The following is a 15,025-nucleotide window of genomic DNA, read 5'->3' as shown; positions in this document are numbered from 1 at the left end:
GCCCCCATGCCCCACTTAATTGGATTAAGTGAGGCGTGTGTGTGATAGGGAGAAGAGGGAGGGGCGTACCCCTCCCTAGGCTGATTATGTGAAGAAAAAGAGGGAGGGGCTACACCCTTCCTCTTGCCTTATAGGATAAGGTTGGAGCTCCTAAATTTTAGGAGCTCCACACCCAAATTAAAGAAGGATAGGGGCTGCCACCTTAAGAGTTTTTTTTTTTTTTTTTTTTTTTTTTTTCTTTTGGTGCCGTGAACCCCTCTCCCTCTTTTGGGTTTTTTCAGCCGCAATGCAAAGAAAGAAAAAGAAAAAAAGGATAAACATGAGCTCCTAAAAGTTAGGAGCTCACGCTTAGATATTTCAAAAGGAGGGCATGCGGGCCCCTTGCACAACCCCTCCTTTGGAAAAACGTGGGATTCTCTCCTCTTCCTTTGAGCCGTGAACAGCACCCTCCTTTCTGAGGGTTTCAGCCGCCAACAAAAAAAAAAAAAAAGGGAGGAGGCGTTGGCTCTCCTTTCTCCCTTCCTTCTTCCACCAAAATAAAAAGGCTGTAACTTGTTGCTCCCTTTTCATTCTTCTTTCTCCAATCCTTCTTGTTCAAGGGAGAGCAATCAAGGAGTTGTTTGCTGCAAGAAGAAAGAGATTCATCCATCCAAAGTCTTCTCTACAAGGGAGCTAGCACCCCGGGGAGATTCAAAGGCTTCAATCGGTCCTCTCCTCGTGTGGATACCTGTAGAGGCCGGACGCGTGTGCGGCTTTAAGCGAACCTTCAACAAATACCACGATCATCAGATTGCGGTGATCATCTACCCGCACAAGGTGAAGATCTGATCTTCTTAATCATATAAAAAGTATTTAATCCTAATCTATCTACGAACGACGGTTTTAAAATATGTTCATGCGATGAACGGAATCTCGCGCATGTCTTCCGCTGCGCGCAGAATTTTTCTGAAATTTTCTGCGGCGTGCGAGGGATTCCAACACAATAAGGGTTAGTATCTCCTTGGGGCTACGAGCTAGGGTCAAAAGGCACCATTTTCAGCGATTTTTATCTTAAAGTCGGGAAGAAGGGGAGGAATCGCTCGTCTTCCTCGCCAATCAACTGCTTTGCTCATCTCTTGAAACACATGCACAACTTGAAGAACATCACACTTTCTTAGTATCCGATGGATGTCACCTAGTAGCGAGTGTTCTGTCCCCCTCTGTCCTCTTTTAATATCCACTCAATCAGAGATGATACTCTCAATCTTTAACACACGTCGCGCTTAGGAGATTTTCTTTTATGCTGCTTTGAGCTCTGCCTCAAAAGCTGATGCCTTGAAGGTACGTCGTCTCTTCGTAGCAATTAATTTGGAGTTATGGTCCTTGATCACAAATGTAGCTCCAGCTCTATCTCTACCGGCTGGTAGACTGCCATCAAAATTCATCATGAGATGCCAAGCAATCTGGGTTTTGGTTGGGGACGGTAGCGAATGCCGGAAGAAATAAAGGCTTGCGGGAGCTGGTTAGTTATCGTGATCCTACGGGAGGTAATCGGTTCTCCGCTCTAGACCCAAGGTCACATTAACGCCGTTGCAAGGGTTATTATGACAATTATGGGATTGAATTTTCGACACCGGCAATGCTCATTGATAATGTTGTAATGGATGATAGCAGCCAAACAAAAACAATCATAGTATCTTTTGATAGGCAAAAAAATCATAATTTAACTGCTGTATTAATCCAAAAAAGTTAAACATTTATAACCAATATAAAATTTTGTACTTCTGCCTAATTTGAACTATCAAGTATTGAATCAATATTTGAGGGTGCATTATGCAATGCTTGAATTGTAACATCTTCTGTTAAAAAAAATATAATTATTATATATTAAAAATTATAAGAAACTAGCAAATTCTAAAAATAAATAAAGTAAATAGAGCATGGGATGTGTTATGGTATTTTCGTACTCGTGATGGTTTAGGTTAGTTAATCTGCGCCTTCGTCATATGCTGCACCCTCTCTATCCCCTAAACCCAAACCCTTTCCGCGCCGGAAAAGAAACCCTCTCCTCTCTCTCTCTCCTCGTCGTCTTCGATGCCCAGCCCTCTCCTCTGCTTGAAAGCATCAATTTCCACAAATTACCTGCGCTCCGTCCTTCCTCATCTTCTCCTCATTTCCTCTCCTCGCCGCTTCGCCAGGGGCATTTCCGCCCGAGAGATGAGACTGCGGAGCGCGAGCTCGTCGGCGTCCGCATCGCCGCCGGGTCCGACACGGTCGTTCCAGCTCCGGGTCAACCCCCTGACCGGCGAATCGGAGTGGATCGTCGTCGAAGAAGGAGAGGAGGAAGGAGAAGAAGAAGAGAAGAAGACCCCAAAGTCCCTTCTTGCTACCACCTCCTACCTCGATATGCTAAATGATTCCCCCCGGAATCGCGCTTTCCGCGAAGCGATCGAGAAAACCATCACCAAGCCCTGCCACGTCCTCGATATCGGGTAATTGTTCTAGATTTTTAAATTTTATTCTTTGATTTTTGTTGATTTTATTTGTTATTTAGAGCAGTTTTAAGGGAGCAATATAGGTTGTTCTTAGTAGGAGGAATTAGTGGATGGGCATTTATGAAGCTGAAGTCAGATACGGAACAATTTTTCATTTTCACTTTTATTGATTCTAAATATTTTTTGGTTAAATTTGGTTCTTTTTATTAAGATTTTATCAACAAGCTCCCATGGTTGTAATTATATGGTAATAGGTGACTAAGACAAATCAAATAATGGTGGGAGATACCAGTCACCTCTCCTTTTTGTTCAAGAAAAGCAAAGGTGCAAATTTTATAGATATAGTGCTTTTTACTTGTGAACTATGATATGTTATGGTATGTTTTGGACTCAGTCATAACTCCATTCATGAGACTGTTAGAAGAAGAAAACCTCAAAATTGATGTGATTATGCCCTTTTAACTTTAAAATCCATGTGCCTGTGCCATGTTGCTAGATATATGTTTGAATAATGTATCTTAATATAATAAATAAATGAAGAATGATATCATGTTACAAGAACATCTCTACAGATTTTCTAATTTTTTATTTGCAATTTGGGTGAAAGGGTGGAAGTTTGGCCTTAGCTGTGGGTTACTAATCATAAGAAGCTTACTCTATGAAAATATTTTAAATACTTTTCTGATCCTAGAGCGGGGACCGGACTGCTGTCAATGATGGCTGGACGGGCAATGGCAAAGTTGGGAGGGACAGAGGAGGAGAGGGTGTCGGCTTGTGAATCCTACCTTCCTATGGGGAAGTTGTTGCGGAGGGTATTACGAGCAAATGGAATGGAGGAGAAGGTGAAGGTCTTCCACAAGCGTTCTGATGAGCTCAGGGTTGGAGTGGACCTTGACTCACCTGCAGATGTACTGGTAGGTTGCCCTTGCACTTTAGAAAATTTGAGTTTGGTTATTCTGTGCATGGATACTAGCTTTGATCAGATTTTTTTGAGTTTTTCAAAGGAGAACAAAGAAATAGCAAAAAGTGTTTAACAAAAAAAAGAAAACACCACCTTGACAAAGAAACTTGAAGTTGTAAGCCAACATTTTTTTTCTCCCCCAAAAAATAGCATGTTTCTAGTTCTCTTTGGAAATTCCATTTCCCAGACATACAAAGTGATAGGCAATGAGTTTTTCTATCTAGTAGTTACTAAAGTTTCAAGAGTGGTAGTGAAACTTTTGGATGTCTTGGGTTTTTCTCCTGTACTGAATTTTGATATTGGGAATTATAATATTAGAATGGTAGTTGGAACTTGGAGGGAAAACTGCATTTCATTTATTCATTTTTTCGCAAGAACCTTTCGCTTTTCCTGCAACTATATGTACTGAGTCAATCTTCGAGAAAGAAATTTCTTCTTACTTGTGTCTAAAGGTTGAATGATGCTAATATGTATCTGCAACAATGTTAAAGTGAGCATGCTCCCAAGGGTCTCCCTTTTTTTCTCTTTTATTAATGTTTATGCACATGTTTGAAGTGGACTAAACTATATCATCTTTGTGAAGTTTTCTGAGGAAACATGAATTTGAATGCTACTTACCTTTTCCCTGTAGATAACCTGTTAAGCTAAATAACTTTTGTAGGTACCATCTCAGGGCAAGATCCTGATATACTGTCAAATAAAATTCAGAAGGAATATGATCTTCTCGAACAGTATGACCTCCCATTGTCTGGCCATGTTTGCCAGCCAATCTGTAGCTATTGGCCTATGAGTTCCCCAAGGGCTATACATCTTGCTGGATCTCAAAATTTAAGAATTTCCTATAAAAAATTGAGAGCATTTAAAGGAAAAATGTAGCAGTAGGATATGGATAAAATGCACAAAAGGGTTATTTTTAGCAATCTAAATATTTGGAAGAGAGCACGAGAAGGAAAAATATGAAATTTTTATAGAGGACCTTGAACTTCTTCCATTTAGTGATTTGGATGCTTCGGGATTATAAACAACCATTCATTTTTCCAATTCAACTTAGCTTTTGATTTATGAGATATCACAACTTCCTGATGCATATCCAATTCAACTGTCTAATAACAGAAGTTCATATCCATATTTATGTTGACCAATTTCCAGAAATAAAATTTGGCAAATTTAAATTATGTCCCTACACTGCCTTTCTACTCATATGGTGATGCACCATTCATGTAGAAACTAACATTCAGCAAGATATTTTCCATTTAGAGGTTGATTGGATTTCTTAGGACTGGTATATAAAGATTAGAAAGGACAACATTTTAGCAAGTTTAATGGCTAATTGTGTAATGTATAAAACTACAAATAACTGTTTTTGACTACAAATTTGTTCCCCATAAAATGGACCATCTTATATGCAGAAAAGATTACTTCTTATGCTTATATTCTCCATATATTTATGCAATCATGCCTTGTCCAAAGCACATTGGATCAATCCTAGATGATGCAATTGTTCTCTTTTTTTGGTCAAAAAGAGGATGCAATTGTTTGATCTGGGCCTTAAGACAATCTTGCATGCACATGAAACACTTATTACATATATGAAAAAGGAAATTCAACTAATATGCAGGTCAGTGAGATACTAGACTCGGAGTTGTTGGGAGAAGGACTAATACCAACTCTACAGCAGGCACATGAGATGCTATTGGTGAAAAATCCCCAAACAATCCCATATCGAGCCACTACCTATGGGCAGGTACATGTCCTTTGATTTTTATATTTGTCATGCAAGATCTGCCTCAACATATTTTTAAAAAGAATCCCTTTCTACAAATCTTTATAAAAATGCTATGCTTTTTTCTTCCCAAACCAGCATTTGAAAAATTCATGGTTGACATGTTAATCACATTTCTTTATTTTTTCTACAGGATTGCCAATACAAGCCTTTTTCTATAAAAGAAACAATTCTATAGTGCTCTAGTCTGCCTTTTTATTTTTCATTTGGAACCTCAGTGTATGACCCCAGTAATATATGCAATTATTTCCTGTGTTTTCCTTTAGAAAATTCATAAGATTTTTTTTCCTGTAAATTAGAATCTAAGTTCTTGGCTTTGGAAATTACCATCAAACCTCAGGAATTATTTGGCATTAGTGCATTCTAGATTTCGAATTTCTCTGGTCATGCATTTAATTTTCATGGTGAAGTTTATTTATATCCTCTTTGTAAAATATCTTTCTGTTTTATGATTTTGTGCTCATACCCACAATAAATTAGCATCATATATCCAAGATGCTTGAAGAAGCAAGGCTTAACTATTATATTTTGATGTCCCAGCTAGTTGAAAGCACATTCTTATGGAAGCTGCATGATTTGTATAGCAGTGAATTAAATGCATCGGATGGGATACATCTTGCACCAGCTGGATTAGAGAGGATTATCCATGTAAAACAACAGCAATATGCCATGCATTGTGATGCAATATCACAAGAGATACGATTGGTATGAGCTTAACTGTCTTCACATGCTATTGCTTCCATAGGAAATACAAATGCTTTATTCCTAATGTAGGATCCATCCAGCTGTCAGAACCGTTCAAAATTTTTGAATTTGACTTTTGGAAACGACCAGACAGTCATGGAGAAACTGAGATTTGGGTAAAAGCAATTGATGATGGAAAAGTTCATGCCGTAATTTCATGGTAACGGTCATAATGCAAATTAATTACTGCAGCAGCTTCCGTAGATGACAGTCCTTATTTGGTTCTATTTATAGGTGGGTGCTTCAGCTTGACTATGAGGGATCAATCTTCTATTCAACAGCTCCCAGATGGATGAGATCTTCCGATACTGAGATTGTACCAACACATGCCTCTGGTGAATCGAATCATCTAAATAAATGCTATGCCCTTAAGTTAAAATTGCTTTATATTTTTATTCTAAATCTCTGCATTTCTTCTTATTTGCCAATAGTTTAGACTTTAGATTGTTAGAAACCAAAGAAGTTGAGATTTTAAAACTCGCCTTGATAGAAGTGTATCTATATCTAATGTTTTAGTATATTAGTTATGATAAAAATTAAGACATATATAAGCTAAACTATAATCAATTTTCTCTTTGTTGATTACATGAATGTACATATCAATTTGGTTAGAAGTTCATAAGTCTATCAACAAAATTAAATCATAGGTAAAGAAAAATATCAGACCGAGTTAATATGGAAAATCATAGAAGTTTTTGAAAATAGCCTTTGATCTGTGAATATGTACAGCAGATGTTGGATTATCCCCAAAAGAAAAAAATTGCGAACATCATATCTTCCAACTCGCATATATTTATCATCAAGAATTTTGAACTATAAATCAAGCCTAACAGTGTCATTATGGATTTATGCACAGAGATGCTCTAGTCTGGGAAAATATTTACAATGACTTTCTAGAGATTTTATAACTTGATCATGCATTCTTTTTTAGGAGAAAGGGGGACTGCAGTCTACCTAGAAGTGAAACATGCATGTCATGTGCTTGATGATGCTAGTCATGAATTAAAATTCCCAATACACACAGAAGCAAAGTATGCTGAACCGGTACCGGTAAGCGTACCGATCGCCTACCAGACCTATTCGAGACCGGTTCGGACCGGTTCATACCAGTATTGAACCGTCCTTTATAAAATAGCGTGCGTGGGCGTGCTGCTCGGTACCAGCGCGAACCGGTCTAGTTCGCATCTAATAAAAGACGGTACTGGGCTTGTACCGGTGCGAACCAGTCCGATTTGCACCGGTACGCCTCCGTACCGCTCTTTTCCGGACCCATAGGGGCCGAAACCATTTTCCATGCTTGAACCGGACCGGTTAGGGACCGGACCGGTCCGGTACGTGTTGAACCGGCCAGTACGAGCCAGTTGAGCATACCACATTAAATATTATATATGTTGTAGAATGCAAAATTCATTCCCTGGACAATTAAAAATGAGCAAAACTGAAGCTATTGATCACTTTCTAGTTAATGAGTTTTGGTTGAGCAGAGGTGCCATAGTGTGGTTTTTGTGTGGTAATACAATTCATGCTTTCTCTCATCATCTTTGTTAGACTAGTTTGCTCATTTTCTTACATGCTGTGCTTTGATGTTGCTATCTGCTGACTTTAGTGCAAGTATTTGACCAGTTTGAAGTTTCCTTCATTGTATGCCGCGTGCAATAGTTGTTGATGAATGACACCCTCTTTTTACGTGTTCCTTTTTAAGTTTTTATTCTTTTTCCCCTTTTCATTTCAAAGTGTCAAAGTTACGAGTCAGATTGCTCCATGCCATAAACGTAGTTATTACATTTTCTTTTCACCAATTCTCTGTGAGAAATGATGAAAGTTTGATGTTTAATTTTACAAATTCATAAATGACTCTCATCTTTTGATGTTTAACTTTAACATTATGTACTTTAATGTTGATATTTTCTCTTTAGTGGGTGGTGAAAATTGGTGCAATCATTGGAAGCAATGTGTTTGGCTCACTCATGGCACAGGAATGCCTGTCTCAAAGGATAAACATGTTCTCTTCAAAGCTGTTCACGATGATACTAGCGTTTCATATTGTCTCAAGTTTGATGAGCAGAGAGCTTATAATGACTTCAATTCTGCAAACTGTCTTATTACGCTTTTGCCAGAAAGGATTGCTCTTTATGGCGACAAAGATTGGAGATTGGCCCTAATAAGAGCCGTAAAAAATGCTGTAAGAATTTGCTTTCATCTTTGGAGATTATTATATTCAGGCAGATCTTTTTCCAGCATTCATCTGGGTTCATGGTGCATGTTTTATGTGATTACTTGATATCGATTCTTTAAACAGCTTTCTGACATGTAACAAAAAAATCAGCATTAATATTGAACATGAATATACTATTGAGGTAGTTTTAGTTCTTGATGACGAATATAAAACTGATTTGTAACTTGGACTAGCATATGTACGAAAAATTGTTATTCCGAAATATATTCCAAAAGATTCTTAATAATTTGCATTTTCGTGGGATTCAGGAATTCTAGTGACCATGGTTGCACTCTTCATTCTCTTCCATTTACTTGACTTTGTTATATAAGGATTTTGCATTTTCTCTCTTCTACCATGCGTGCCTTGCTCATATTCAATCTCTTGTATGTTTACTCATATGAAATCTTTTTTATGTCCAGTTGTGTGTTAGATCATCTCCATTGTGTGTTGTTGCTGATGACAGTGTGTTCTTAACAATTCTTACTGCATCTCTCTCAAAAACTTCAAATGTTATCTCAACCTTTCCCGGGCTGCGAGCGAAAGGTGCTCGATATCTGCAAGCAGTTGCTGATGCAAATGGTTTCTCTATAGATCATATAGAAGTTATTGGTAGAAGAACAGCATGCTTAATTTCAGATGGTTTTAGACAGAGAAAGGTAATGTCATGTTTTCCATGACCATAAATTTCATTGAGAGAGTTTGTACAGTGATTTCTGCATTCCCACTAAAGTTAAGCTGCATATAATAATGTTTTAGTTTGATGATATTGTTTGGTATTCAATTTTAACAGATCGGTGTTGTTATATGTCTGTTCAAGTAGGTTGACTTGTTCGTAGGAGAACCATATTATTACGGAAATGAAGGAATGCTTCCATGGCAGAATCTTCGATTTTGGTTAGTAAGAGATTTCCATGTCCTGTTGTTTTACATTTTTAACTTTTGTGGCCTTTCTAATAGCCATTATATAATGGGAATTTGATGCATCAAAATTTATTTTTATCTCAATTTATTAGTTATTGTTTTCTGTTTTATTTGGTTATTTTTTTGGGTCAAAAGAAACTGTGGTATTTTGCTCACGGGTACTGTTTATGCTACAGTAACTTGAGCAGTTTTTATTTAGCTATTTGAGCCTTTAATTTGTGATTTTTTGGTTGACTGTCTTGTCTTAGTTTTATTTCTTTTCTAGGTTTTGTGATGTAGGACTCTGAGGGGTTAAGGCTGCCTACATGCAATGGTGGACCTTGAGGTGAAGGATTAAGGTTATGAAGGACTTTATTGCCTGGTGTCCTGGTTCTGAGATTAGGATTGTCAATAAGAAAACTTGGATTTAGGGCTATGGCTATTTAAAAGAATGTTTATTTAGGGTGTCTTATATGTAGAAAGATAAACCAAATCACAATCTGGACCTCTCTTAGACAATCAGATATAAATCTATAATCAAACTACGTCAAATAACACACACAGAAATCTGTAGACAGCAATATGATCTATTTAAAGCTCAAAAGAAGCAGGGAGAAACAGCAGATTTATGAAATAAAGTAGAAAATCGAGAGAGGAGAGGAATAAGTAGCAGAAAATAAAGAGATGATGAGAAGAGGGGAAGAGAGATGAAGGAAACAAGAGAGCTGAACCTGGTCTCAAATCTTCAATACCCTTCACAATGAAAAAACCAGCATATAAGTCTTTTGGTCGACCCACTTTATAAAGACTTTGAAACTTGACCTACAAGTTGATGGATTTTAGTCATTTTGGGGACTCTTCACAAAGATAGCGTCACTATCATGCTATAGTGATATAAACAGTAACCCACCTCTAAACTTACCTAAATTGACTCCCTTTGTACCTCCCAGAATTATGGAGTTAAAGATTTTATGTTCAACCTTCATTGGCTATTATTGGATTAAAAAACATTCTAATGGTTTAATCTAAAGCCCACAATTAAAGAACTTTAAATCAGCATAATTAAGGCTAATGAATGTGATACAATTCAGTTCCTGCATCAGTTAGGAAAGGTGGTCTTTTGAGGCTAATGAATGTAATAGCAGCCATTATTTTTGTCCTAGAAAATCCCGCACAGGGAGGAAATGATTGTTATTATTTTCCATTATAATGGAAGATAATGGTTTGGAGGGGGGTGTCTTACATTGGAAATAATGGCATCACTAAAATCTTGCATGAAAAACAATAAAATAAGTACTTCAAGTCATAATACTAAATTTCTCACAGTTCTCCACCTGCACACATCATGTTCCAATGAGTGGGCTTTTTTTTGTTTGGGGGGGGGGGGGGGGGGGAGGCGCCAAGTTGGAAGCATCAGGAATGAAACATTCTTTTCCTAGTTTTTTGTAGGGTTGTAGATGTTTTATTGTCATGTGCCAATCAATTGACGATCCAAGATTTGAATATTATGTTCTAGATCACATCCTTGGATCAAGATCAGTATAAGATCTAGATCTGTGTATGCATCATTCAATCCCTTGGATCATAAGACCCAACTTCACTTGATCATATTAGATGCATATTAGATCATGTGGACGTCCATTTTGTATAATTTATTGGACTATATGGCTTTTAGAATTGCATATTTATCTCTACTTAGCCTGAGCACATAAAGTTAGCAAGCCTGTTAGGTTTTTTTGACCCCTAGAAAATAAAGAAGCAGAAGATTTTGAGTTTACAGAATTTAGATCAAGTGCAGGACTTTGTATTTTGCAACCATTTACTAAAAACTGATTTTTTTTAAAAATAATCTACCTTAAAGATAATTGAATTGATATGTTGAATGTGAATACTTTTAATAATTAGACATGATACATGTTTCGTCGACATACTATATATGGGCATATAGAAATTAAGCTTCTTATATATGGCTCTTCATCCTTCATCTGCTTTGTGTTTGACTCATTTTTTTCCCTGTCACATTTCTTTTATATTTTTAAATTTTTGAAGAAACTGGAAAAGGAATAATTTACCATCTGCAATTTGATACATGACCCAGTCTGATCTAGCTTCCTCTATGATTTATGACTCAGTGTCAATCTTGACAACACGGTCGATCAGTATGCTATAATAATGGTGCAACATTAGCAAATAGATGATGCCAATAAGGTCAAAACCTGTCCCTTCAGATAAACAGGTGTTTTGTATCGTGCCTGCGAGGACACGACATAGAAAATAGTAGAATTGCTCATGTAAACCTTAACGCAATTAGAGTCTGTCACAGTATTCAGGGGATTATACCTTTTTGCACGATAAAGCCAACAATACAAGGCGGGCTACCTTTTGATTTCTTTATCTGTTATCTTATTTATGACATTATATCATAGTCCTAAGCATTCTGGTTCATTTTAAATTGATTGAAGGAAGGAGAGGACTCTGCTTGACTCAATTCTAGCTGAAGATGTATTTATCATGCCTTGTAAAGGAACCTTGAAGGTTTGTGCCATGTCACTTCCGGTGAGTTTCTTTTCTATTTGTACCTCCTTTTTTTTTTCAATTCTATAAATTGATTGCTTGAAGCCAGTGATTTCTTTTCTCGTCATTGTAGTGTTAGAAAATTTATTTTCTTATGCAGAACTTATGGAGAAGTCAGTGCTGCCTCCAAGATGTTGAGGGCTTTGACCATTCGGTTGTGAATGAGACTTTAGGGGCCTGTGGTGACTTACCCCCAATGCAGGAAGGTCCTTGTCTGCCTTATTATATATGGCAATGTGGTGAGGTTAAGGTAAGTATATCAAATTGTAGAAGATAAGTTTGACCTGTGAAAATACTCTAGACATGTACCCATTAAACTTTTTTGGTTTGACTTATATAAATGATTGGTTTTATTCTTGTAAACTGATGTGATTGCTCGCTTAATATCCAACAGAAACTTAGTGAGGCAATTTCAATCATGGAGTTTAATTTCTCAGAGCCAATTCATGCATGTTTTGGAAAAACAAAGGTATTTTTTGTTCAGTGGCTTCTTTGTGTAGCCCTTATGTACATTTTCCTGAATAGATGCTATATACTTGATCTCCAATGCATGTTTTTGTTGGCCATTTTTATTTTATATTGCATGCTATCCAATTGTCCTCAACTGGCTAAAATATTCATTTGCCCATTTTTCAGATTTACATTCATCATATGGAATTTTACTTTTATACATGAAAATGGTGAGGATTTCTCATTAAATTCTGAGTACATCTTTGGTAAATTTCTTTGTCAACTCCTGGATTCAGAGTTATAATTAATAAAAGAGTCTACATGCTTTGAGTTGGTGGGTGCAACTAATATCTAGTCCAGTACTTGATTCGAGGTGATCTTTTGATAATGAAACAGGCAGAAGCAGTCTTTCTCTCAAATGTTGTGACAGGCCTTTACAAATTTTGGCCTGCAATCCATTTAATTAGGCATATATCAGACAGCTTGGCCTGCAATCCATTTAATTAGGCATATATCATTGTTCCCGAGGATTCCTTTCGATTCTCAGACAGTTATAGCTTAAATTTGATCTTCATTATTGATGTTTTCAATTAGCCGAGATTGGAGTATGTACCTTCCCAAATAAAGCCATAATTTTCACCACTTGCATCTTTTCAGATCTTTCAATTCCATTGCTTCCATGCATGCTTCTCACATCGTTTGCACTCATCAAATTTGATATCAACAAGCTGCTCAACCCATAAGCAGAAAGTGGCAACTGAGTTATGTCTTTCCAAACAACAAAAAAGTTTCTTACTTCCCAAAGATCACAACCAAAGATAATAGAAAAGTTATTTTTATCAAAGCCTACAAAAAGCCACTCACATACAATATAATATAATCTACAAATTTCAAAAGAAAAGGCTTATTGTAGAACAGGAAACCTACATTTGTATGGACTAATAAAGGAGGTCTGATGGGTGCAGAACAAAGATATGATAACAATGAAATATGAGAGGTGGTTAATTGTCCTGGCCTTGAAGTTACTGACAGGTCTTGGAAATTAAGATCCTGATGCTGCTGAGGATTAGGTTAAAATTTCAAATTGATGAAAACAATTGAAAAGAAGAATAGGGTACTGAGGTAATGAAAACTGGAGAGGTGTGGCTCACACATGTGCAAGATACAAAATGGCAAAAAAATTGAAAAAAATGAAGTCAACTGGTTAAACAATGAAGAAAAATTACATAAAATGAACAATGGCATGATACCAGGAACTTTCGTTCCAAAGGATACGCTTTTAGCCAACTCTCCATGTACTTTACTAAAGGGCATTCTGATCATGTTGTTTTCTACTTCTTCAGCAATAGTATTCCAACCTCTTCATTCTTTATGCAGATTGAGTTTTCGGAGCCAGGATTATGCCATGGTTTTGCACTTTGGATTGATTGGGTGATGGATGAAAAAAATTCCATTGTTTTGACAACTGGGCCAGGTTTGCATCATTGCGAATCACTTGTTCCATTCCAGTATTCCTGATGCAATACTTCATTGTCCTTGAACTTTTAATGAAGAAACAACTTGTGTACAATCCAAGATATTCCAAGCCGTATCGCCTTTCTTTTATTTATATTTTCATTCTTGTGGGACTGTTGATTTCAGATAGCAGATATTGGAAACAAGGAGTGAAGCTTTTGAGCAAGCCTGTGGCAGTCGATGCCGTTGAGTGCTTTGCTGAGATTGAGGCATTTTTTGACCCTTCAACTGGCGAAGTCACCATTAAATCCTCATTCTCATCATCTTGATTGGATCCACAGAAGACGATGTCTTTAAACCATCTGTACGTTTATTTATTAATTGCTTACTCTATAGTTTGTTTTTCTCCTGAATGATCTCTGTTCTGTTTGTGAGACGGGCACGGCTTGGTAATGCTGATGCGTGTTCAGCCGTTAAATATACATGTTCTGTAAATTGGGATACTTATTAATGTGAAGTAATAGCTGATATCAATCTCTATTATAATAAAGAAAGGAACTCTACTATTAAGACTTAACTAAATAAATAAAGTTTTCATTTGCCGATCTTATGTCCAATCAACAATGAGATATGAAAGCATAATGTATGTAATGTTGAGGCTTATGGATAACTTTTGAAAAACGTGGCAAGAGTTTTTGTGGGCCATAACGTAGGCTAGAGGATTTTAGTGTAGAGAGGAAGAAGATAAAAAAATATAAATTTGTATTTGTAACGGGTTAAAATACATATGGATAAAAATTTAATATTTAATTAATATTAACGTATCTATATCTATCCAGGGAAAAAATATATTTAGCGGCAATTATTTTATAGGTTGGAAGCAAAATAGTTATGATACCAAATGTTAGGGGTCATCTAATATATTTAATATATATATTTATGTGTGTATGTACGTACACACACGTGTGTGTGTATATATATATATGTATGTATGTACGTACGTACGTATATGTATTAAAATGAAGGCATTATTTCGGCAAAGCTCTTGGTATCTATCTTAATAACATTATTAATAAAAAAATTATTTAATACCATATTAAATAAAAAGCTTATGAATAGATTAATAAGAAACTTATTAACTTATTAAATTATATTAAATAAAGCATCGCGAAATTAATATAAAAGTTAATGATATTATTAGCAACCATACTTGCTAATATATGTTGATATTAATAAAAATATTTTGAATTTGTACCTATATTATGTTGCATTAATATTTAATTAAAATTTATTGTATTTTTGTGATCATATTTTTATTTAAAAATAAAAGCATAACTATTAATAATTCTACTATATTTTATTTATATATTCTAGACATACAATACTTTTTTATTTCTTATTTATATACAAATTGGATTATGATCTTATTATTTTATGATAATATATTATCTTATTATAATGATAAT

General features: G+C 36.0%; 1 protein-coding gene across 2 annotated transcripts; it reads left to right on the top strand.

Annotated features, from left to right (window-relative positions):
- The first annotated feature begins 2,012 nt into the window (after positions 1-2,012).
- On the top strand, positions 2,013-14,141 carry LOC103710710 (protein arginine N-methyltransferase 7). 2 transcript variants are annotated; one of them, XM_039115557.1, is made up of 14 exons: positions 2,013-2,471; positions 3,166-3,388; positions 5,054-5,179; positions 5,759-5,923; positions 6,004-6,122; positions 6,197-6,297; positions 7,879-8,144; positions 8,600-8,836; positions 9,001-9,074; positions 11,543-11,636; positions 11,755-11,904; positions 12,049-12,123; positions 12,291-12,334; positions 13,482-13,578. In XM_039115557.1, the coding sequence occupies exons 1-13, from the start codon at positions 2,074-2,076 to the stop codon at positions 12,327-12,329; spliced, it is 2,067 nt and encodes a 688-aa protein (XP_038971485.1). In that variant the 5' UTR covers positions 2,013-2,073; the 3' UTR covers positions 12,330-12,334; positions 13,482-13,578. The 2 variants fall into 2 exon arrangements, with proteins under 2 accessions (XP_038971485.1, XP_038971484.1); XM_039115556.1 differs by lacking the exon at positions 12,291-12,334 and adding an exon at positions 13,746-14,141 and having other exon boundaries at positions 2,016-2,471.
- The last annotated feature ends 884 nt before the right edge of the window (positions 14,142-15,025 follow it).

Source organism: Phoenix dactylifera, chromosome 18, assembly GCF_009389715.1.
Source record: "Phoenix dactylifera cultivar Barhee BC4 chromosome 18, palm_55x_up_171113_PBpolish2nd_filt_p, whole genome shotgun sequence".
NCBI lineage: Eukaryota > Viridiplantae > Streptophyta > Magnoliopsida > Arecales > Arecaceae > Phoenix > Phoenix dactylifera.
Note: the sequence above shows the minus strand (reverse complement) of the source record. Positions and strands in the feature narration are given on the sequence as shown.

Bases quoted from the DNA above. Each gene is read 5' to 3' on its own strand.
- LOC103710710 (XM_039115556.1), top strand. From the start codon at position 2,074: ATGCCCAGCCCTCTCCTCTGCTTGAAAGCATCAATTTCCACAAATTAC. The intron at 2,472-3,165 runs GTAATTGTTCTA...TTCTGATCCTAG, and splicing joins TGCCACGTCCTCGATATCGG to AGCGGGGACCGGACTGCTGT. The intron at 6,298-7,878 runs GTGAATCGAATC...TTTTCTCTTTAG, and splicing joins TGTACCAACACATGCCTCTG to TGGGTGGTGAAAATTGGTGC.